This window comes from Amblyraja radiata, chromosome 28 (assembly GCF_010909765.2).
Source record: "Amblyraja radiata isolate CabotCenter1 chromosome 28, sAmbRad1.1.pri, whole genome shotgun sequence".
NCBI classification, from domain to species: Eukaryota; Metazoa; Chordata; class Chondrichthyes; order Rajiformes; family Rajidae; genus Amblyraja; species Amblyraja radiata.
The window spans coordinates 35,253,919-35,278,049 of record NC_045983.1 but is presented as its reverse complement, the minus strand read 5'-3'; the positions used below and the strand labels follow the sequence as shown (position 1 = coordinate 35,278,049).

At 44.3% G+C, this 24,131-nt stretch overlaps 1 protein-coding gene across 1 annotated transcript in view; it reads left to right on the top strand.

The window, feature by feature from the left end:
• Positions 1–6,730: 6,730 nt before the first annotated feature.
• Positions 6,731–24,131, top strand: part of nufip2 (nuclear FMR1 interacting protein 2) — a 35,168-nt gene continuing 17,767 nt past the window's right edge. Inside the window, exons 1-2 of the mRNA XM_033046313.1 lie at positions 6,731–6,939; positions 21,154–22,866. Of these exons, the coding sequence (XP_032902204.1) occupies positions 6,768–6,939; positions 21,154–22,866 (1,885 nt within the window). The 5' untranslated portion in view covers positions 6,731–6,767. The remainder of the gene's footprint in view (positions 6,940–21,153; positions 22,867–24,131) is intronic.

Here is a 24,131-nt window from a genome sequence, read left to right as displayed (position 1 = left end):
CCTGACTCCTGGTGCTGGAGTGTGCAGGTGAGTTACACCCTGACTCCTGGTGAAGCACCCTGACTCCTGGTGCTGCTGTGTGCAGGTGAGTTACAGCCTACTCCTGGTGCAGATGAGTTACACCCTGACTCCTGGTGCTGGAGTGTGCAGGTGAGTACACCCGACTCCTGGTGAAGCACCCTGACTCCTGGTGAAGCACCCTGACTCCTGGTGAAGCACCCTGACTCCTGGTGCTGCTGTGTGCAGGTGAGTTACAGCATGACTCCTGGTGCTGGAGTGTGCAGGTGAGTTACACCCTGACTCCTGGTGAAGCACCCTGACTCCTGGTGCTGCTGTGTGCAGGAGAGTTACACCCTGACTCCTGGTGCTGGAGTGTGCAGGTGAGTTACACCCTGACTCCTGGTTGAAGCACCCTGACTCCTGGTGCTGGAGTGTGCAGGTGAGTTACAGCCTGACTCCTGGTGCTACAGTGTGCAGGTGAGTTACACCCTGACTCCTGGTGCTGCAGTGTGCAGGTGAATTACACTCTGCCTCCTGGTGCTGCAGTGTGCAGGTGAATTACAGCCTGACTCCTGGTGCTGCAGTGTGCAGGTGAGTTACACAGGCACTGGGTGCCGCTTTATTATGTTGCGTTTATCTTGAGAGAGCAAAATATCTTGACTGGAAAATGTAATTGATGACACCTTAATGTCACTTGTACCTAGCCAGGTGCAGTGAAATTATGTTTTATACACACAACGTACACAAAAGAGTCGTCATAAAGACACTGACAAAGTTACAAAATGTACTCGTCCCTTTGCTCAAAGTAGAAAACTCTAAAGCATACTACATTAACAAATTCTACCCTTAGCCTACCTAGCTTATTATATGTTTCTGGGGTAAAATCATCCTTTTACTGATTTTAGTACTATTAATAATTAATCATTGCTGTGTGTAACTATCACTTTCTTTTAGTTCTGTTGAGATGCAATATTTTGTTGAGATTAATCGCAGGATTGTCAGTTCCTGGTGGGGGTTAAATGAGGACATTGTTCTCTGAAATTGGAACGTTCTCAGTGGATATATTTAAGGCAGAGATAGATCATTCTTGATTAGTGCGGGTGTTGGAGGTTATGGGGAGAAGGCAGGAGAATGGGGTTAGGAGGGAGAGATAGATCAGTCATGATTGAATTGCCTAATTCTTCTCCTATCCCTTATGACCTAAAAGCTGTTAACCAAACTATGGTTGTGAAGAACATTGTTTGCTCTGGGTGGCCATACATTCTGAAGAAGGTAAATGTGAATGTGTAGGAAAGAAAGGCAGATGGATGCTGTTTTCTACTGAAGATAGACCACAAAATGCTGGAGAAACTAAGTGGATCAGGCAGCATCTCTGGAGGAAAGGAATAGGCGACGTTATAGATCTGAAGGGTTCCAACCTATTCCTTTTCTCCAGAGATGCTGCCTGACCCACTAGATTATTCTAGCATATGTAGGAAGGAACTGCAGAAAGCTCTTCTTCAGAAGGGTCTCTACCCCGAAACGTCACCCGTTGCTTCTCTCCAGAGACGCTGCTGTCCCGCTGAGTTACTCCAGCTTTTTGTTGTCTGTCTTGGGTTACTCTTGAATTTTGTGTCTATTTCCTGACCTGAAATATTGTATATGCATGTTCCCTCCAGATGCTGTGTCTCTGTATTTTGGCCACACCTATTACTCTAGCAGTTGAGCTGAGGCCACAATTGCCTCAGCTACTACAAGCCTTCCCCTGATCCATTTTTTAAATATGTACTTAAACAGTGATTTTCCTGTTCTGAGCCTTATTAGTCGTATTGGACCAATCCAAAGATAATAGTGATTTTACCTAAAATACAATTGTTTTGAAATATGGATGTCTTTATAAACATGAATACTTGGATACTCACTTTTTAGTTGGGTATTAATTTCAATTTCAAGTTCATTTATATAATTTATCATTACTATTCACTTTTTTGTCTAGAACAGTCCATGGGCTCTTTTTTATTTTCTCCCCACTGGATTTAACTTTTTTTTCTCTTGAATTTGAGTCTATTTATCCAGCTTGCTTTGTATCGTCTGTTTAAACATCTTCAATGCTTTCACTAACGTTCCAATAAAATTTCCATTTCAGTTTTTTTTTGCTTTATTCCCATAATTCAACAAATTAACTTTTACTTAAAGTTGTCTCCACCTTTTGAACATTTTCTATTGGCAGGTTAGTGATATTGTGGTTTTGTGAGAGTGCCCTGACCATCAGGATTATTAACAGATTTCAGATTACGAGGAGTGCTGACTTTTAGTAATAAGCACTACTTTTCTTTTTAATTTTAACTCCTTTTCCCATACTGACCTTTCTGTCATAGGCCTCTTCCATTGGCAGAGTGAGGCCACATGCAGACTGGAGGAACAGCACCTCGTATTCCACTTGGGTAGTTAACAACCCAATGGCATGAACTGGGAAAGACACAAAGTGCTGGAGTAACTCAACTGAGTTACTCCAGCACTTTGTCTATTTTTTTTATAAACTAGCTTCTGCAGTTCCTTGTATCCAGAGTATGAACGAGGAATTGTCCCATTTTGGGTAACTAACCAGCAACATCCCCTCTTATTCTTCCCCCCCCCCCCTTCCTTGTGCCGCGCCTGGATGTGAATCCATTACTCCTACAATCCTCCTCCCTTTCTCTTTCCCCTCCCAATCTCCCTCCACCGATATTCCTTCCTCTGGTTTCACAACTTGCATCTCTTCTATTCTTATCTGACACTTTTTGTGTTTTCATCTCTGGGTTTTGTCTACCCATCTGCCAATCATTATACATCCTATCACTTGGCAAGACTTGTCACCCCCCCCCCCCCCCCCCCCCTTCCAGCTTTCTCACCCCCACTACAATCAGTCTGAAGAAGGGCCCTGACCCAAAACGTCACCTAACCATCTCTAGAGTTGCTGCCTGACCCGCTGAGTTATTAAACTTGTGATCCTTATTCTACTGAGGTTTTAATCAATGGGTCAAGAATACAGCTTGTTACTTTATTTACCAGCTCTCAATCTAAGCAGTTTTAGTTGTCAGTGGTCTCCCATTAAAATAGCTTCCCATCTCCTAATCTATTTGTGGTGTTAACGCTCATCTAATGTAACCTACAGTGTACATTTTATTTTTTAAGGCTTGGCAGTGTAATTAGGTTTAGTTAGCTTTGTGAAGATAGACACAAAGTTTTGGGTCGGGACCTTTCTTCAGACTTCATAACTGTCAATCAGCTCTTGGATATGCTTCATATTCTGTCACATATCTGGTGCAGTTTTTATTAAATATCTTTTGAATCCCGTGGTAGATCCCTTTGTAATTTTTCATCATGCAAAAAAACCCATTAAATTTTATCAGTTAAGATCAATGGAGCTATGCAAAAATATTCAGACTATCACAACAATTAGAGGTACCAGAATTACGGTAATAGAATTTCTCCCACAGCTGCAGTTAGCATCTCGTGCGTTTCTGTAAATCATTTTGCTCTTCAATTGGAATATGTCTGAATTTTCTTCTGTTTGTAATATTGGAATTCAATCATTTGACTGGGTGAAAGAACAACACTGGTTGTAAATTACTTCTGTGATAATGGCAAATGGCTTTGCGTAATGTTCCCTATTTTATTATTTGGGTGTTAAAATGAATGTTTGAAAGAGCTTGTCTTTTTTTAGTGTCCTTCATAATCTCCAGATGTTCCTAAGTGCTTTATATTGAAACAATTTTGAATTGCATTCTCTTGGGTCCTGAACATTGAAAGGTACTGAGCAAGATCAAAATCCTTTACTATATTTTGCATATTGCATTTTTGTAACTTATCCTGCAATAAAACATAACGTGGATCTGTCTTCAGTTAAAATGGAGACTTTATCCAGTTGTCAACATTGTATTATTCTTCTCTCACATGTTCCAGTCTATGACGTGGCCGTCAGACTCTGCTTTTAAAATCTTGATTCATGATATGTATCTTGATGTGGTGGTATGAATGTTGATCTCACAGATCAGTCTCTGTCTGATCTCTTGACTTGCTGCAGTAACAACTACAATGCTATTTGTTATCCAAAGACATAAAAGGTGGCCCCATCTTAGTCCACTCAGGATTGTTTATATATTGTAGGCCGTTCTAACCACGTGGTGATTGTAAGGTTGGTAATAAGTTCTTTGTTTGGAATATTGTTGTTCCATTGTATTTCTTTCTGACACTTCATAATGCCTCGTTTTTAGTTTGATTTATTGTCACGTTCACTGAGATAGTGAGAAGCTTTTACGTGCTAACCAGTCTGTGGAAAGACTATACATGGTTACAATGGAGGTCGCTCAAAAACCACTCGAATATAAGCACATTTCCAAATATTTTTCATTTAATTCATGTCATTTCAGTTTTCAATCAAATTAATTTATAACACTACACACTGTATACAGTGTTTATTGTAGTTGAGAGTCCTGAGGTACAGTGAAAAGCTTTTATTTGTGTGCTATCAAATCAGGTAATACTACACAATCGAGCAAAACAAGTACAAAAGCTAGAGTGAAGAGAAAGGTACCAGCGTGCAAAATAGTCCTTGGCATTGTCGTGTAACAGTTCCACAGAGAGCCCAATGTCTGTGGTGAGGTAGGGGATAAAAGCCCTAAAAGGGGAGAGGGTTCAGAAACTGGAATTGCAAAGGGGTTTGGAAGTGCTGATGCAGGATTCCCAAAAGGTTAATTTGCAAGTAGAATTAGTAGTAAGGAAGGCAAATGCAATGCTAGCATTTATTTCAAGAGGACTATAATATAAAAACAGGATGTAAGGCACAGGTCAGACTACATTTGTAGTATTGTAAGCAGTTTTGGGCCCCATATCTGAGGAAGGATGTGCTGGCATTGGAGAGGGTCCAGAGGAGGTTTGTGAGAATGATCCCAGAGATGATTGGGTTAACATATGATGAGTCTTTGGCGGCTCTGAGCCTGTACTCGCTGGAGTTTAGAGGGATGAGGGGGGGGACCTCATTGAAACTTGCTGAATAGTGAAAGGCCTGGATAGTGTGGATGTGGAGAAGATGTTTCCACTAGTGGGAGAGTCCAGGACCAGAGGTCATAGCCTCAGAATTGAAGGTCGTTCCTTTAGTCGGAGGGTGGTGAATATGTGGAATTCATTGCCACAGACAGCTATTAGGGTGGAGAGTGACAGTTTCTTGATTAGGATGGTTGTCGAAGGTTATGGGGAAAAAGCAGGAGAATGGGATTGAGGGATAAAGAAATCAGCAATGATTAAATGGTGGAGTGGACTTGTTGGGCCAAATAGCCTAATTCTGCTCCTATGACTTGTGAACACTGTTCAGAAGTCTGATAACAGCGGGGAAGCTGTTCCTGAGTTTGGTGCCTGCTTGGACAGCAATCACAGATGAAAAAATCGAGTTTAGTTTATTATTTTGGCACGTGTAAGGTGAAAAGCTTTGTTTACGTGCTATCCAGTCAAAGAAAACACTATACATGAATACAATCAAGCTGGCCACAGTAAAGATAGACACAAAGCTGGAGTAACTCAGCGGGTCGGGCAGCTTCTCTGGAGAAAAGGAATAGGTGACGTTTTGGGTCGTGACCCTTCTTCAGACACATTAACGTGTGTTACCTGACACATTAGGATCCAATATCAAGTCCTGAAGTCTGCAACGTGCCTGATGCAATGAAGCCACTGCTGGCGCAGGGCAGAGCCGTGTGGAATGACTGGCATCGTGTTCCCGTGACCCTTGTAGTTGACCAGACATGACTGGGACGTTCCAATCCAAGTGTTCACAGCTTAGCCAGTGTATGCCACCCCATCACGAACTCTCAGTCCTCCATCCATCCCCACCCCATCATAGGCTCACAGCCCCCACCCCATCACCCTCCACTTCCTATCACAGACACCCCCTCCCCCCCACCCCTCTCATCCCCATCTCACACAGCACAGGCTCTGTCCTCCCTCCCCATTACAGACCCCACCCCAGGTACACTGGCTCACAGCCCACCCACCACCACACATCACAGCCTCAGATTCCTCGTCCCCCTCCCCACCCCAGGCACACAGACCACAGGCCTTTCAAGTTTCAATTTAGTTTATTGTAGCGAGGTACAGTGAAAAGCTCCCCCTCCCCTCCCCACACACACACACAGCCCCCCAGACTACCTCCCTCCCCCGGCCCCCGCAGTCCTTATCTGACACTGGCCGCCTCCAGCTCCTCACATTCCGGCCATGTCCCTGCCCACAGACCCGGCCCGGCCCAGCTCATCCTCTCCCTCTGCCTCCCGCTACCTTGACAGAAGCAGACGGAGTTCTGTGCTCGGCCTCGGCTGCCGCAGCCATTGATCGTCCTGGTAGTCCCGGCGCCGCGGGGGACGGGGGCCTGGGACGCCCGTGGGATCGGCCGCCGTCGGCCCGGGCTCGGGGCCTGGTCACTCGACACACGGCGCATGTGCGGCGCCGGCAGCCCGACTGCCTGGCCTGGAACAGACACAGTACGCATGTGCCATGCCGGCGGACATGCGGGGATCCACGTGATGCGCACGCGCCGCGCCGGCAGCCCGCCAGCCCGCGCCATGAGAATGCGACGCGCATGTGCAATGCCGGCAGGCCGCCGGTTATCAACGCACAGCGCATGTGCGGTGCCGGCAGCCAGCCCGGCGTGCCGGTGAGTGCGCAGGCGTGGTGCCGGCGCCCCCTCCCCCCCTCCCCCGGCGCGTGCGCAGTGCCTCCCCCCTCCCCCCCCAGGCCCCGCCATCTCTCCGCCGCCTTCAATGGACGAGAAGTGCAGCCGCTCGCCGCCCGCGCCTCCCGCCCCGCTCGCCAATGGAGACGCCCAGCAGCAGCGGCAGCAGCCCGGCGGCGGCAGCAGCGGCAGCGGACACCTAGCCACCAAAGCCAGCGATGTCTCAGACGGCCAGAAAGCGAAGAAAAAGAAGAAAGCAGGTTGGGCCGTCCTCCTCCCCTCTTTCTTGTTGTCGGTGTGAAGTGGTTTTATTTTAGGGTTTTATTTTCTCCCCCCCCCCCCGTGTGAGGTGAAGCCCCTACCCGTGAGGGAAGGATGGAGGGAAGGCTGAGTGACCTTGGGCCCGGCGTGTCTCCCTCAGTCCCCGGTCTCCCGTCCCTCGGTGGCCGGGCCCAGGCCGCGATGATGCCGGCTGACTGGAATGTTCTCTGGGCTATTTCCTGTCCGCCATGTTGCGGGAGCCCCGCTCACTGGGCCCGGGCCCGGCCCGGGCCGCCCTCTTCCCTCCCCCCTCCATTCCCCTCGCCCTCTCCCTCTCCCTCCATGCTGGACCCCGGGGTGGATTCGGTGTTAAACTCTCTCCCTCTCCCCCTCTCTCCCCTCCACCAACGTGGCTACCCCCCCTTCCCCCTCCACACCCACGGCCTCCTTTTGCCAGCTTCACTTCACTTCACTTTCTCTTTTTTTTTTTTATTCCCTCGCCACCCTCCTTCCAAACCACCGGGAGGGAGCTTGCATAACGCCCACTCCCGGGCGGGTTGGGTTTTTTTCAGTAAGTTTTCGGTGCGTGAGAGGGTTTTTTTTGTCGGCAGGTGCGGGGAGTGTATGGCACACACCTCGCTCTGCAACGTGGGCCCCTGCCCGTGTACCAGGGCGGCGACGAGCCTCCCCTCCAAAATCATCCCTCTTTATTTTTTCACCTTAAAAATGCGCTGGAAGGAAACATTCATGGAGCTGAACCCGCCGTTTTAAAGGTCATACTAAGGCCTACTTAAGCGTATACGAAGGCGGCTGGCAAAATGCGTCGAGCTCTCAAAATAGCCATGACTTGTTTGATTTCTGAAGCTCAAATCGGCATGCATTAAGCAAATTTCTTTTTAGAAAAACTTCCTATTACTGACCATTTTAACTTTTTTTTCCTCTTTCATTTTGTTAATCAAATGGTTGTTCAATTTTGGTCGCTTTCAAAATTTAATTGGAGCACTTGGCTTCCAACAATAGAAAATCGTTAAAGAAAATGCCTTTCTGTTACAAATATCTACACATCAGTTAATCTGAATTTTAATGCAGTTCAAAAGTGGGTATTTAACATAGCATGCTCATCCAATAACCTTTTGTTGTGCTTCAGGCTATTAATCTTAATTCCTTGAGCAGGCCTGTGTTAAAGTTCGTCAGTAGCATTGCAGTTAACGTTGCTTGGTGAGACAGATTGGTCCAGTATTCCACTTCATACAGCCTGTGGGGAAGAAAAATCCAATCTTGCACTTTTATATAATACCTTCCTGTGAACTCTGGTGACCCCCAAAGCACTAAGTATATTTCAAAGTACTTAATTGAATGTAATCAGAATCTAGGAAATGCAGCACCCAAATTGCGCATAACAAGCTCCATCTGGTAGCCATGTAATAATGACAGGCTGTTTTTGGAGACATTAATGGATTGATATTAGATGAGGCACTTCAAAAATAATAGAATGACATTTACTTTGTTCCAATTCTCTCTATTCAACATCTTTCTTGAAAGGTACAGCTCCAATGGTGTAGCTGCTGCTGCTTGGTACTACAGTGAAACACCCCTCATTTTTAATTTTTATTTTGAGCTCCATGCAGAAATTTTCCCTCTAGTTTGGGGTTTGTAGTTGGCAAACTTTTTTCTAAATGAAGCACACATTTGACTGCTGGTTTATTCAGTTCGCCTGACAAGGGCCACTACAATTTTGGGAGATTTTTGGCATAATTAAAAATCATTGGTGTGCATTAATACAGATTTAGCTTGTTTTCTCCAAAGATACTGTATCCAATGCCATTTACCTTAATGTTTTAATTTTAACTAGGAAATTTGTACACATTTCTATAAAGTTCTGGAAATTTGGGAGGACAGAAGTAAATTTGTCAGAAGTCAACCCAATTTCCTCCCTCTTCAGTTCTGATGTCATCACAAAAATCCTAAAGCTGTCCCAGCAAACGACTGTCCCGACTTCATTATTGCTACATGTTAAATTGTTGAACTTGTCTTAGCCCTTAAATAGTTTTAAAAGTTTTTTTTTAGTTCTCAAACTTCTGCCTTTGCCGTACCATAATAGCTATTAACGATAACTATTTGTGGAGAAGGTAGTCTTCCCCTAACTGCATAGTCAACACCATCTTCAGTGCCTCCACACATTTTCCAACTGATTGGGGGCACACAAGTGATTGTATTCTTCGCAGTCGTTGTTAGTGAATCCTGTGCTTTCCGTAAACTCTCATCCCTCACGAATACATCAAACTCGTCGGGGTCTGTTCTTGATCCACCTCCTGTTTTGCATCTACATTTTGCTGGTTAGCTGCAGCATCACTGCAACTTCTGTCTGGATTTATTAATCCATAGAACAGCACAGCAATAGACTCTTTGGCCCAGGATGTCTGCACCGAACACGATGCCAAGACCAACTTTTATCTGAAGATAAAAAAGCTGGAGGAACTCAGCGGGTCAGGCAGCATCTCTGGAGAGGAGGAATGGGTGACGTTTTGGGTCGAGACCCTTCTTCCAGACTCCAACTTTTACCTGCCTATACATAATCTGTATCCTTCCATTCCCTACCCAAGGGTCTTTAACATCACTATTGTGTCTGCCTCAACCAATATCCCTGCTGCTACTCCAGACAACTAAATATTGGAAAGGTCAGAGCCAGTATCTTGCTGCAAGCTTTGGTCTTTATCCACTCATTCTATTCCTTTCCTTGAAGCTAAACCAGTCCTCACAGCCTCCATGTCACCTTTGACCATTAAACTTTGGATTATTTTTGAGACATTGTATTTCTACCTTCGTAGCATCGCCTGATTCTGTTTGAGTCTGTCTTTCAGCTGAAACCATCCATTCCCGTGTTCCTTGAAATGTAATTCCTAGACTCTAATCCATAGATTTACGGTCTTTCTAAACTATGTTGTAACTTGCTCCAGTGTGACCATCACCCTGTGCTTGCACTGGCTGTCAGGACAGGACCTTGGTTTTTCCTTTAAACATTTTTTTTTCAAATCTTTTCTTGGTCTTGCCTCTGTACAACAACAAATGGGCATTCCTGTAAAACCTGACCAATTCTGACTTGGTTCTTCAACCATGGGCAGCTGTGCTCTCAAACAGCAGTCCTGGGGATCTAAAATTCCATTAAACTATTTTTATGCCATTTCACCTTTTAAAAGGAACCAGAAATGGTAGTCATTTTATACTCATTTATGCTAATATCTCAAGAGCTTGTCTTGTTTGCAAATTCCTATAAATTTTGCCCCATGGATCCTTAACATTACAATATATCCTATCTAAATACATTTATTATGTGGTAAATTAAGCAATTCAACAGTCATATGACTAGCAGATTTTCAAAAACAAAATATAAGAAGCTTTCAACAATGCAGGGAGCATCTATGAAAAGAAACAATCAACATTTCAGGTAAACGTCCCTTGGTGAGAATGTCAGCTTTCACGATGTGCACAAATCTCTGTACAGTTGGTTGTACTTCCTTTTGGGGATTTGTTTTTCCGGTCCTATGTTAGTATTCTGTCCTCCGCTTAAACAGAGGACAGAATAGTTAGCATCTATAACTTGAACGAGAGCCCCGAGTACCTACGAGCGGCTATTACTGTAATTCTCCGAGTTCGAATCAGGGGAAACTCGGGAGAACTCTTGAATTACCTTGTACATTGGGACAGGCCCTTAACATAGGTAAACTTAGTGATATGATAGAGTCATACAGCATGGAAACAGGCCCTTCACCCCAAATTGTCCATGCCAAGCAATGCGCCCATCAAAGCTAGTCTAAACGCTTAAACCCATCAAATGTGATGATTGGCTTATTGCTGAGACTGGGGCTGGCAGTGAATGCCTGATGTGCTATGAGTTTTTTAATCTGAATGGTGACTGGGAGAAAATAACAAGACTGGTATTGAAGCGCTCATATCATTTGGTGGTATGTAGCCTTTTTTTTTTTAAAGGGATTGGATGCTGTGGAAAATGTTATAACAACTAAGTAAATTCCTGTTTGATTCCTTTAATCAAAAATTCAATCCAAACTAAAACATTCAACTATGTGTGTACTTTAGCATTTAACCAATGCTTCTGGTTACTCCTCTTCAGATATTGGTGATTATAATTGAGTTTCATTTAAGAACTCTGAGTTTGAGCATGTCGCTTCCCCCTCAAGCCTGTTCTGCCATTTGAGATCATGGGAGTTCTTAATCTCAGTTCTGTATTTTCTGCCCAAACTTCATATCCATGTGATTCAAAAAATACCTGATAGCATTTTAAATATATTTAACAACTGAGCATTCGTGGTCCCTTGTGTGGGAAAGAACTGCAGATGCTGGTTTAAATCGAAGGTAGACACAAAATGCTGGAGTAACTCAGCGGGTCAGGCAGCATCTCTGGAGAGAAGGAATGGGTGACGTTTCGGGTCGAGACCCTTCAGACTGATGTCAGGGGAGGGGGCAGGCCAAAGATCGAATGTAGTCTGAGACAATAAGTGGGAGAACTAGGAAGGCGGAGGGGATGGAGAGAGAAAGCAAGGGCTATCTGAAGTTAGAGAAGTCAATGTTCATTCCACTGGGGTGTAAGCTACACAAGTGAAATGTGAGGTGCTGTTCCTCCAATTCCAAAGGTCAGCTTGGGAATGGGAGAGGAGTTGATGTGCTGAGCCACCGAGAGATCAGGTAGGTTAAGGTGGACTGAGCGGAGGTGTTCAGCAAAACTATCGCAGCTCCTGCGCTTGGTCTCGCAGATGTAGAGAAGTTAACATCTGGAGCAGCGGATACAATAGATGAGGTTGGAGGAGGTGCAAGTCTGCCTCACCTGGAAAGAGGGTTTGGGTCCTTGGATGGAGTCGAGGGGGGGAGGTAAAGGCACAGGTGTTGCATCTCCTGCGGTTGCTGGGGAAAGTACCTGGGAAGGGGGTGGTTTGCGTGGGAAGAGACGAGTTGACCAGGGAGTTTCGGAGGGAAAGGTCTCTGCGGAAAGCAGAAAGGGGTGGAGATGGGAAGATGTGGCCAGTTGTGGGATCCCGTTGGAGGTGGCAAAAATATTGGAGGATTATATGCTGTATGCGACGGCTGTTAATGGGTGGAAGGTAAGGACAAGGGGACTCTGTCCTTGTTACGAATGGGGGGGAGGGGGAGCAATAGCGGAGCTGCGGAATATCGAGGAGACCCTAGTGAGATCCTCCTCTATAATGGAAGAGGGGAACCCCTGTTTCCTAAAGAATGAGGACATCTCCAATGCCCTGGTATGGAACACCTCATCCTGAGTGCAGATGCGGCGTAGGCGGAGGAATTGGGAGTAGGGGATAGTCTTTACAGGAAGCAGGGTGGGAAGAAGTGTAGTCAAGATAGCTATGGGAGTCAGTAGGTTTGTAGCAGATGTCGGTCAATAGTCTGTTTCCTGTAATGGAGACAGTGAGATCTAGAAATGGTAGGGAGATGTCGGAGATGGCCCAAGTGAATTTGCTTGCAGGATGGAAATTAGTGGTGAAGTTGATGAAGTCAGTGAGTTCTGCATGGGTGCAGGAGGTAGCACCAATCCAATTAAATAAACTAAATAGTGGGGGGGAGGGATTGACAAATTGAGTGTATAAAGATGGAGTTGAAGGGGAAATGACTACAGGAAAAATTACAAAAGATTCGAATTAATGGGAAGGAAAGTTTGCGAAGGGATAAAAGAGGAAGATCGGGGCCAATTGCGAGTGGTGCGAGGGGGAACGTGAATACGGAGGTCAAAGTGTTGTATATGAATGCGCGAAGTATAAGAAATAAAGTGGACGAGCTTGAGGCTCAGTTAGAAATTGGCAAGTATGCTGTTGTGGGAATTACAGAGACATGGCTGCAAGAGGGCCAGGGCTGGGAACTGAATATTCAAGGGTATACCTCCTATCGAAAAGACACAGGTGGGCAGAGGGGGTGGGGTAACTCTGTTAGTCAGGAATGAAATTCAGTCCCTTGCAAGGGGTGACATTGAAACGGGAGATGTGGAGTCAGTATGGGTAGAACTAAGGAATTGTAAGGGTAAAAAGACCCTTATTGGACTTATCTACAGGCCCCCAAACAGTAGCCTGGACATAGGGTGCAAGTTGAATCGGGAGTTAAAATTGGCATGTAGCAAAGGTAATGCTGTGGTTGTAATGGGAGATTTCAACATGCAGGTAGACTGGGAGAATCAGGTTGGTAATGGACCCCAAGAAAGGGACTTTGTAGAGTGCCTTCGTGATGGATTCTTAGAGCAGCTTGTATTGGAGCCTTCCAGGGAGAAGGCAATTCTGGATTTAGTGTTATGTAATGAACCGGATTTGATAAAGGAACTTGAGGTTAATGAGCCATTAGGAGGTAGTGACCATAATATGGTCAGGTTTAATCTACAATTGGAGAGGGAGGAGGGTAGACAGTGTTGCAGTTGAATATAGGGGACCATGGGGCCATGAGGGAGGAGCTGGCCAAAGTTGAATGGAAAGATACTCTAGCAGGGATGACAGTGGAACAACAATGGCAGGTATTTCTAGGAATAATACAGAAGGTGCAGGATCAGTTCATTCCTAGGAGGAAGAAAGATTCCAAGGGGAGTAAGGGGTGACCGTGGCTGACGAGGGACGTCAGGGACAGTATAAAAATAAAAGAGAAGAAGTACAACATAGCAAAGATGAGCGGGAAGCAAGAGGATTGGGTAATGTTTAAAGAGCAACAGAAGATAACTAAAAAGACAATACAGGGAGAAAAGATGAGGTGCGAAGATAAGCTAGCCAAAAATATGATGGAGGATAGTAAAAGCTTCTTTAGGTATGTGAAGAGGAAAAAATTAGTTAAGACCAAAGTTGGACCCTTGAAGACCGAAAAAGGTGAATTTATTAGGGGGAGCAAGGAAATGGCAGATGAGTTGAACAGGCACTTTGGATCCGTCTTCACTAAGGAGGACACAAGCAATCTTCCTGATATAGTGGCCAGAGGATCTGGGGTGACGGAGGAACTGCAGGAAATCCACATTAGGCAGGAAATGGTGTTGGGTAGACTGATGGGACTGAAGGCTGATAAATCCCCAGGGCCTGATGGTCTGCATCCCAGGGTACTTAAGGAAGTGGCTCTAGAAATCGTGGAAGCATTGGTGATAATTTTCCAATATTCTATAGACTCAGGATCAGTTCCTGTGGATTGGAGGATAGCTAATATTATCCTACTTTTTAAGAAAGGCGGGAGAGAGAGAGAAAGCAGGGAATTATAGCCCAGTTAGCCTGACATCAGTGGTGGGGAAGATGCTGGTAAATTATAAAATAGCCACACATTTGGATAGCAGTAACAGGATCGGTCCGAGTCAGCATGGATTTACGAAGGGGAAATCATGCTTGACTAATCTTCTGGAATTTTTTGAGGATGTAACTAGGAAAATGGACAAGGGAGAGTCAGTGGATGTAGTGTACCTGGACTTTCAGAAAGCATTTGATAAGGTCCCACATAGGAGATTGGTGGGCAAAATTAGGGCACATGGTATTGGGGGTAGAGTGCTGACATGGATAGAAAATTGGTTGTAGACAGGAAACAAAGAGTGGGGATTAACGGGTCCCTTTCAGAATGGCAGGCAGTGACTAGTGGGGTACCACAAGGCTCGGTGCTGGGACTGCAGCTATTTACAATATACATCAATGATTTGGATGAAGGGATTCAGAGTAACATTAGCAAATTTGCAGATGACACAAAGCTGGGTGGCAGTGTGAACTGAGGAGGATGCCATGAGAATGCAGGGTGACTTGGACAGGTTGGGGGAGTGGGCAGATGCATAGCAGATGAAGTTTAATGTGGATAAATGTGAGGTTATCCACTTTGGTATCAAAAACAGGAAGGCAGATTACTATCTAAATGGCGTCAAGTTGGGAAAAGGGGAAGTACAACGGGATCTGGGGGTCCTTGTTCATCAGTCTATGAAAGTAAGCATGCAGGCACTGAAGAAAGCGAATGGCATGTTGACCTTTATAACGAGAAGTCGAGTATAGGAGCAAAGAGGTCCTTCTGCAGTTGTACAGAGCCCTAGTGAGACCACACCTGGAGTATTGTGTGCAGTTTTGATCCCCTAATTTGAGGAAGGACATTCTTGCTATTGAGGGAGTACAGCGTAGGTTTACAAGGTTAATTCCCGGGATGGCGGGACTGTCATGCTGAGAGAATGGAGCGGCTGGGCTTGTACACTCTGGAGTTTAGAAGGATGAGAGGTGATCCAATTGAAACGTGTAAGATTGTTAAGAGTTTGGACATGCTAGAGGCAGGAAACATGTTCCCGATGTTGGGGGAGTCCAGAACCAGGGGCCATAGTTTAAGAATCAGGGGTAAGCCATTTGGAACGGAGACGAGGAAACACTTTTTCTCACAGTTGTGTGAGTATGGAATTCTCTGCCTCAGTGGAGGCCGGTTCTCTGGATACTTTCAAGAGAGCTAGATAGGGCTCTTAAAGATAGCGGTCGGGAGATATGGGGAGAAGGCAGGAACGGGGTACTGATTGGGGATGATCAGCCATGATCACATTGAATGACAAGGATTGTTCAACGTACCCGACAAAGAGGCAGGCGTAGCTGGGGCCCATGCGTGTGCCCATAGCTACGCCTGCCTCTTTGTCGGGTACGTTGAACAATCCTTGTTCAATGCGTACCAGGGCCCCATCCCCGACCTCTACCTCCGCTACATTGACGACTGCTTTGGTGCCACCTCCTGCACCCACACACAACTGACTGACTTCATCCACTTCACCACCAACTTCCATCCGGCACTCCAATACACCTGGACGATTTCCGACACTTCCCTACCATTCCTTGACCTCACCATCTCCATCGCAGGGGACAGACTCCTGACCGACATACATTATAAACCCACTGACTCACATGGCTATCTGGACTACACGTCTTCCCACCCTGCCCCCTGTAAAGACTCCATCCCTTACTCCCAATTCCTCCGCCTACGCCGCATCTGTTCCCAGGATGAGACATTTCATACCAGGGCATCGGAAATGTCCTCGTTCTTCAGGGAACGGGGATTCCCCTCCGCCACCATAGATGAGGCTCACACCAGGGTCTCATCCATACCCCGCAACACTGCTCTCTCTCCCCATCCCCGCACACGCAACAAGGGCAGAGTCCCTCTGGTCCTCACCTTTCACCCCACCAGCCGGCAAATACAACACATAATCCTCCGCCATTTCCGCCACCTCCAACGTGACCCCACCACTCGCCACATCTTCCCATCTCCCCCCATGTCTGCCTTCCGCAAAGACCGCTCCCTCCGCAACTCCCTCGTCAATTCTTCCCTTCCCTCCCGCACCACCCCCTCCCCGGGCACTTTCCGTTGCAACCGCAAGAAATGCAACACCTGTCCCTTCACCTCCCCCCTCGACTCCATTCAAGGTCCCAAGCAGTCGTTCCAGGTGCGACAAAGGTTCACCTGTATCTCCTCCAACCTCATCTACTGCATCCGCTGCTCTAGATGTCAGCTAATTTACATCGGTGAGACCAAGCGTAGGTTGGGCGACCGTTTCGCCGAACACCTCCGCTCGGTCCGCCTTAACCTACATGACCTCCCGGTGGCTCAGCACTTCAACTCCCCCTCCCATTCCCAATCCGACCTCTCTGTCCTGGGTCTCCTCCATTGCCAGAGTGAGCAACAGCGGAAATTGGAGGAACAGCACCTCATATTCCGTCTGGGGTCCTTGCGCCCCTATGGCATCAACATTGAATTCCCCCAATTTGGCTAGCCTGTGCTGTCCCCTCCCCTTCCTTCACCCTCTAGCTGTCTCCTTCCACCCTCCCATCCGCCCGCCCTCGGGCTCCTCCTCTTCCCTTTTTCCTTCTTTCTTTCCCCACCCCCCATCAGTCTGAAGAAGGGTTTCGGCCCGAAACGTCGCCTATTTCCTCCGCTCCATAGATGCTGCTGCACCCGCTGAGTTCCTCCAGCAATTTTGTGTACAATCAAAGTTAGTTTGCAGGTACATCATGCAATTAAGAGACTAAACTGCAAAAAACGTTGGGAGTCTGAAGAAGGTTCTCGACCTGAAACTTTACCCATTCCTTCTCTCCCGAGATGCTGCCTGAGTTACTCCAGTACTTTGTGCCTACCTTTAGGTTAAATCAGCATCTGCAGTTCCTTCCTTCACACCAGAAGTACTGCATATAACGTTTAAGAAGGACTGCAGATGCTGGAAAATCGAAGGTAAACAAAAATGCTGGAGAAACTCAGCGGGTGAGGCAGTATCTATGGAGCGAAGGAAATAGGCAACGTTTCGGGTCGAAATCCTTCTTCAGACTCCCAATGTTTTTTGCAGTTTAATCTCTTAATTGCATGATGTACCTGCAAACTAACTTTGATTCGTAAGTCAAGAGACCTAGAATTCCTAGAGTATTTTACAATTTTACAACTCTTCCTAACTGGCTGTTGCCCACGTTGTACTTTCATGTTGCACACTCATTCCAACACAACTCTGCATCGTCTGAAAGTTTACCTTTCCACCTTGTAGTTTCCTAGATATAGATGATGGGGTCATAATTCTTGGTGTGTTCAGAAGATTTATCTATCACATCCAACATGTCAGATTAAGTTGCCTTTAAATAAGAATCAAATCTTGCAACGTTTAATTTTGAGGCCTGTTTAAATATTTATCTACGTTATCTTGTCAGGTTGGGGGAAATAATGTGCCCATGGTATTTTTACAGCAGCAGTGGTACTGCTTGGGGTTAGTGTCAAACTAATTTCCTGATACTAGATGATGTACATTGGAACAGTTTGATAGACAGATCTAAGCTTGGGGAAAGTGGCTTTGTGTCTGAATAGCAAATCTCCCAAGGCATTTATTTTTGATGCATTTTTAATCATTGCGATTAAATTTAGTGCTAAAGGTTAGTTGTTACTTTGAGAATTATTTAGAACCATTCTAAATTTAACTGATACACTTGCCTTTTTACCGAAAATCATTTTAAGCAAATTTTAGAAATAGTTGAATAAAACACATATCATGATAGTCATGATTTCTGGCAAATTTGCAGTAGTTGAACTGTTGAGTCAAGTCAAGCATAAACTGCATTAAACTTGCCACTTAACTTTAGAGGTTAGATGTTGTCTGTATTGATATTAATTTCCTGCCTTTGTTACTCATTTGTGGAGAACCAGTTTTGCCTAGAAGTTCTGGTCCAATTGCTGACTTGAAAAAGCGAGCCACCGTTAATACTGTATGTTGGTCAGTCTATTCCGGATTTTCATTCATTGTACTCTAGAGGCTGGGATGTGATAGGTGGTGATAACCAGGGTCTGCAGATGATGCAATCTGGAGAAAGAAAGTGATGGAACTAAATGAGATGGTGTGGGCAAATTGGAACAGTAGGGGGGAGGAACCCAATGGGAGGAGTGTGTGGGTGATAGGGTACTGTAGGTAGGGAAGAAGCAGGATGAGAGTGCATGAGGTATTTCCGCTAATACCTTCATCCTCTCACCCTGCTGCTTCCCCCGCCTACTCCGTGTGATCTCGACCCGAAACGTTGAATGTCTATTTCCCTTAACAGTTGTTGCCTGATTCATTCAGTTCATTCCAGCCATCTTTGTTCCAGATTCCAGCATCTGTAGACTTTTCTCTCCATAGATAGAACTTTTTTTGTCTCTGCTTTCATCTAGTGCAAAACCTTAATGGAACTTTCCATGAGTGTAAGGAACAATGCTAGTCCAAGTCTTTTCAGATTTTGCAATTAAAGCATATTTAAACCATCATACATTCATCTAGTAGGTAAACAGATATGGTAATACCCTGCACCATCATGTGCAAATTTGTAGTTTACATTTGTATAGCTTGCTAATAAAAGCTGGACTTGTCAGTACTTGATCACATTTTCTTTCTTTAAGATGTCCAATAGCGTACAAATTTGAGTGCTTGAAGGATGAATAATGTTTTTGACAGCTAAACAATTTATATTAATACAAACAATTAGAACAGTTGTTTTATGTATTAGTTTTGTCAAATGCTCTTTGGCTTCGTAGCCAGTTATTTCTTTCCAAACAGCTTTTGTGCATAATGTCGCAAAGGAGATCTATGCCTAATTAATACAGCACATCACTGCTGTACTAAAGTATTAACTCAGAAAATTAGCTCTGTTTAAATCCAAATCTTCTGATTGGCAATATTAATCTTATTGAGTCAATGGGTCTAGGTGTTAATTAAAAATCTACGGTAAAACCAAAATAACCTGGTCTGTAATGTTCTTGATTTGCAGCTAAAATAAAATGTTGCAGTTTCCATACAAATGTGAAGGTTTAATGAACTTAAAAGATGAGCCAATGTTGCAAATCTCTATCATGGTTCTAACTTGTACCTCTGAAATTCTGGTCGAGATAACTCCAACAAGAGGCCAATCTTGAAAAAAAAAATGACCTGAACTTCTCCATAGTTATGAAATGCGTAGCTTTCAGCTGCTGTATCTATTCAAAACTAATTTAAGTTCATGCCGTAAGACTAAAGCTTTGAGCAAGATAGATGTTGGAAGAAGTTGACAGTAGGAAGATTGGAATGATCTTGTGTAACGCGCACTGTGATTTTGTTTCTGTAGGAGGAACTTTAAAAATATATATATTTTAAACTGCAGATGCAGGAATTCTGAAATAAAAGTATTGGAAATGTTCAATAGACTGGGTAACATTTGTGCAAATAAACTATTAATAATTCTGCTCTGTGCCTCTTCAATGTTTTAATTTTTCAGAACAGAATGGTTATTGATTTCCTATCACTAAATTGTGTTGGAGAGATACAGCACATGAAGTGGACCCTATGGCATGCCAAGTCCACATTACCATCAGCTACCTATTTATACTAATCCTACCTTATGCCAGTACTTTTTATTCACCCCACATTCTCAACCAATTCCCAGGTTCTATCACTCGCCTACACAGGTATTTCACAGTGGCAAATCATTCAGTGTGGGAGGGGAACCCATGCAGAAGGCTGAAACGGGGTACTGATTGGGGATGCTCAGCCATAATCACATTGAATGGTGGTGCTGGCTCAAAGGGCCGAATGGCCTACTCGTATTGTCTATTGTCAGTTGCAGAGAGGATTTGCAGACTTCACAAATGGCACCTGATGTCGGGTCACTTTGATTACTTGATTGGGGATCTTTTGTTGGGAAGCATTAATCTTGTGGCATAGTTCATTTTTTTCTCTGGTTCTTCTCATTGTACATGATCCCTGTGTTGCCATGCATTAAATCTTTTCAGTCTTTAGCCCAATTTCTGTTTTTCACACTCTGCTGTTGTTCCCGGATTACCTCCCTGTGAAACTCTTAACGCCTACTTCTGCACACAAAGTTTTATAATGAAAGAGCATTTAGTTTAGAGATACAGCATGGAACCAGTGATCCCCGCACATTAACACTGTCCTACACACACTAGGGACAATTTACACTTCTACCAAGCCAATTAACCTAAAAGCCTGTACGTCTTTGGAGTGTGGGAACTTCTGGAGAAAACCCACGCAGTCACGGGGAGAACGTACAAACTCCGTACAGACAGCACCCGTAGTCAGGATCGAACCCGGGCCTCTGTAGCTGCAAGGCAGCAACTCTACCGCTGTGCCGCTCAATTTATACAACTTGGTATTCAAATATTGACCGAGAATTAGATTTTTGGTGTTACTTAGTGGAATGCTACTGTAATTTAAATCTTTGAAAATAGTGTTAGTTATATTTACCGAGTGAATTATTTGGTTTAGAAACATGTTTTGATAGAAACATGTAGAATCCATTTACTGGAATCAAGATAGCCTTTATAGTGCCAACAATTGAACATTGTTTAAGAAAGAACTGCAGATGATGGAAAAATCTAAGGTAGACGCAATGTTGGAGAAACTCAGCGGGTGAGGCAGCATGAACATTATTGTTGATTTAAAAAAAACTTACAAATAATGTAACTGAAACAAAGCATAAAATCAAAAATGCACATTGTTAATGAGTGGAATAGTTAAAATCAGAATAGCTCTGTCTTTTTTATGTTGGGGAAAGTTGAGCAATGATTTTCTTGGGTGTAGGCCAGAAATTATAATGTCAGAGGTTAGCTACTTTGCCAGTAGTTCTGAATGCATAACACATGGCAGATAATCTTGTCATCGCTGCAATATATGTTTAGTATATTTTCTCGAAAAGTATTTAAGTCTAATTTTTGTTTTTTCTTCTTAGGTTTTGAAGAATTAAATGGTGATGCTGGATCAGAGGACGAATTTGAATCTACAGCAAGCCAGGAAATTGAAGAGTTAAACTTGATTTCTTCCAGCACGGTTAACGGCAGGAAGCAATTTTTAGACACTAATTTCAACCCCAGGCACACAACAAAAACTATTGTACACAACAGAGTGGTTAATAAAACAAAGAATTATAATCAAAAAAACAGTATGGACAAAAAAAATGACAAAGTCTTTGAGAATAAATCCAGGGATAGCAGATTGATTGAGAAGAAGGAGGCATTGTCACTTCTCAATGGTGTTATATCTAGCAGCTCTGGGTATATTACAAATGGATTTTCTGTCAAGAATTCAGCTGACAATGATGGTAGTGGATCTGAGAGTGGTTACACTACCCCGAAGAAACGCAAAGGTCGGAGGAATAGTGACAAAGGTGTTGAGAACTTGAATTTGTTTCAAGACAAAATCATGCAACACGAGGGGAATTCACCAACCCCAAAACTAGATCTTGACAACACCAAGCTCGAGTTACCCGAGCAGAAAGCAAGTCGTGTCGAAAATGCAAAACCTAGTGGCAGGTATGAGCCTGCACCCGTTAATGCTGCTGGAACCCGTGGAAAGGTGGGAGCCAGTGAAACTCAGCGAAAAAATTCCGATGGAAAGCCTAGTGGTGGTAAGAAGTATGAAGAGAAACCGAAATCTAAGGCAGCATCTGTGACTTCAAAGGAAGATTCCTGGACTCTCTTTAAACCACCTCCAGTCTTCCCAGTGGACAACAGTAGTGCAAAAATTGTTCCCAAGATTAGTTATGCAAGTAAAGTTAAAGAGAACCTCAACAAATCATCCTCTAATCAGTCTCTGGCTGTGGACACTCAGACACAAGCTTCAGGTCGTTTGTCACAGGTTCCTATGTCTGCTGTGAAAACTGTCACCTCAACTAGTTTTTCCAATGGTTTGGCTTCAGTAGTTACTGATGGGCATATTGGTGTTTCAGGAGTTCAGACAGTTACTGCTGCCAATACTGTAGTGCCTGCCTCATCTGGGAGTGAAACGTCTGTGTCTCCTGACGGCATAGACCCAGAGGCCACGGAACAAAGAAAGCAGGGTCTCTTTGTCTACCCTTCAAATATGCAATCGGTGCTTCCTGGCACAACACAGGTGGATCTGCCATTACAGACAACTCAACAAAACCTGGGGGATATTTTCCAGAACCAATGGGGGTTATCTTTTATTAATGAGCCAAGTGCAGGCCCTGAGCTAGCATCTGTAAAATCTGTGGACAACCCACCTCTGGATTTGACATTTCAAGCTGAATGTGCAGCCACTTTGGTTTCACAGGGTGCTGAACTGCTGTCTTCAGGATCTGAAATTCCTGTGTTTCCAAAGGCTTATGAACTAGACAAACGGACTAGCCCTCAGGTTCTCGGCAATGTCATGAAGACTGCCACAGTGGCTGCTAGTGTTTCTGCTGAGAGCATGGCTCGGTCTGTGGAACCACATATTAGTGAACTGCAAAAGATGGCTGCTACAAGCCAAAGTGCAATAGGTTTTGCCCCAAAAGACTTTGGGAAAGAAACACCACAACAGGCCTCTTCTACCAATGCTTTGGTGCCATCAGCCAAAGAACACCCAAGGTACCACAGAGGCTTTGACAGAAAAGACAGCTTTGGGTCATTTGACCTGAAATCTGCTGTTATGTATCACACTAAAGGTAATATTTTTAAATAGTGTTTTCACACAAATGGAAATTATATGCTATAATACACTTAATCTCAAGACTTTGTTCACCTTGGTGTCCATTTATATTGGGAATCAAAACATCTATGCAAGAAATAGGTTCAAGCCACTGCCATTTGGAGTATGGCTATTGGAGGGAATGTTGTCCCAGTAAGCATATCAAATGTTACCTTGGCAGTGTGAAACCTATCAAGAAATCGTTCTTGTGTTGTTCCTGTTTTATTCTTAAATGCCAGATGCGTGTGTTCCACTTTGTGTGCGGCTTGATGGAATCTGACTATGTACCTGGCATGGCTGCATGTTTCTAGCAGGGCAATTTGCTAGAAACCTCGATTGAATATTTCTTCTCTTTACCGTGCAGCCATGATGTTGTCGAGTTGAATTTATTGTCATATGTACAAGTATGGTGAGCAATGAGTGCACTGAAAATATTGCGTACAATAGCATTAGACACTTCTAGCTGAGATTGTTAAAATTACAATTAGGTGGTATTAAACCTAGATACATTTTGATCTGTATACCTTGCACCACATCCCATTGTGCCTTTGAAATTCTGTACTCAAAAGGAATGTGGAGACTAATTGTTCATTCAAAATTGGTTATTGTGGGTTTATGGGATTGAGGCGTAAGTTGTGGGGTGGCATAGAAGAAACAAGTTTTCCCCCCCACGACACTTGTGCTGAGGGCAGGCAGTGCATTTGGCACCTACGCACTGAAATGCATCTCATTTCCTGACAGGAAGTTTCAGTTGGAGCTTGGTTGAAACAAAGGAGCTTTTATATTTACATATTGGATCAGAGTATCTACTGCAAGATCCCAGTTAGGGTTCTTAATTTTAGTTTAAAATCTTTAATGAATTGTGCAGTCAGCAAGGATTTTTGGTGCTGCCAGTTGTAGAATGAGGCTTCATCCTGCAGTATAAAGAGCACAGCTGGTATAGGTGCAACCTCATGGCGCCAATGACTGATTTGATCCTGACCTCGGATGCTGGGTAGCATTTGCATGTTCTCCCTGTGACCATGTGGATTTGCTTCAGGTGCTCTGATTTCTTCCCATATGCCAAAGATATGTATGTTTGGAGGTTAATTGGCCTCTGTAAAATTGCCCCAATGTGTAGGGAGTGGATAAGAAAGTAGAGTAACATGGATCTAATTTGAACAGGTGATCATGGACTTGGTGGGTCAAAGTAACGTTCTATTGTATCATAATTCTGTTATTCAAGAGTACGCAGATAAGGAA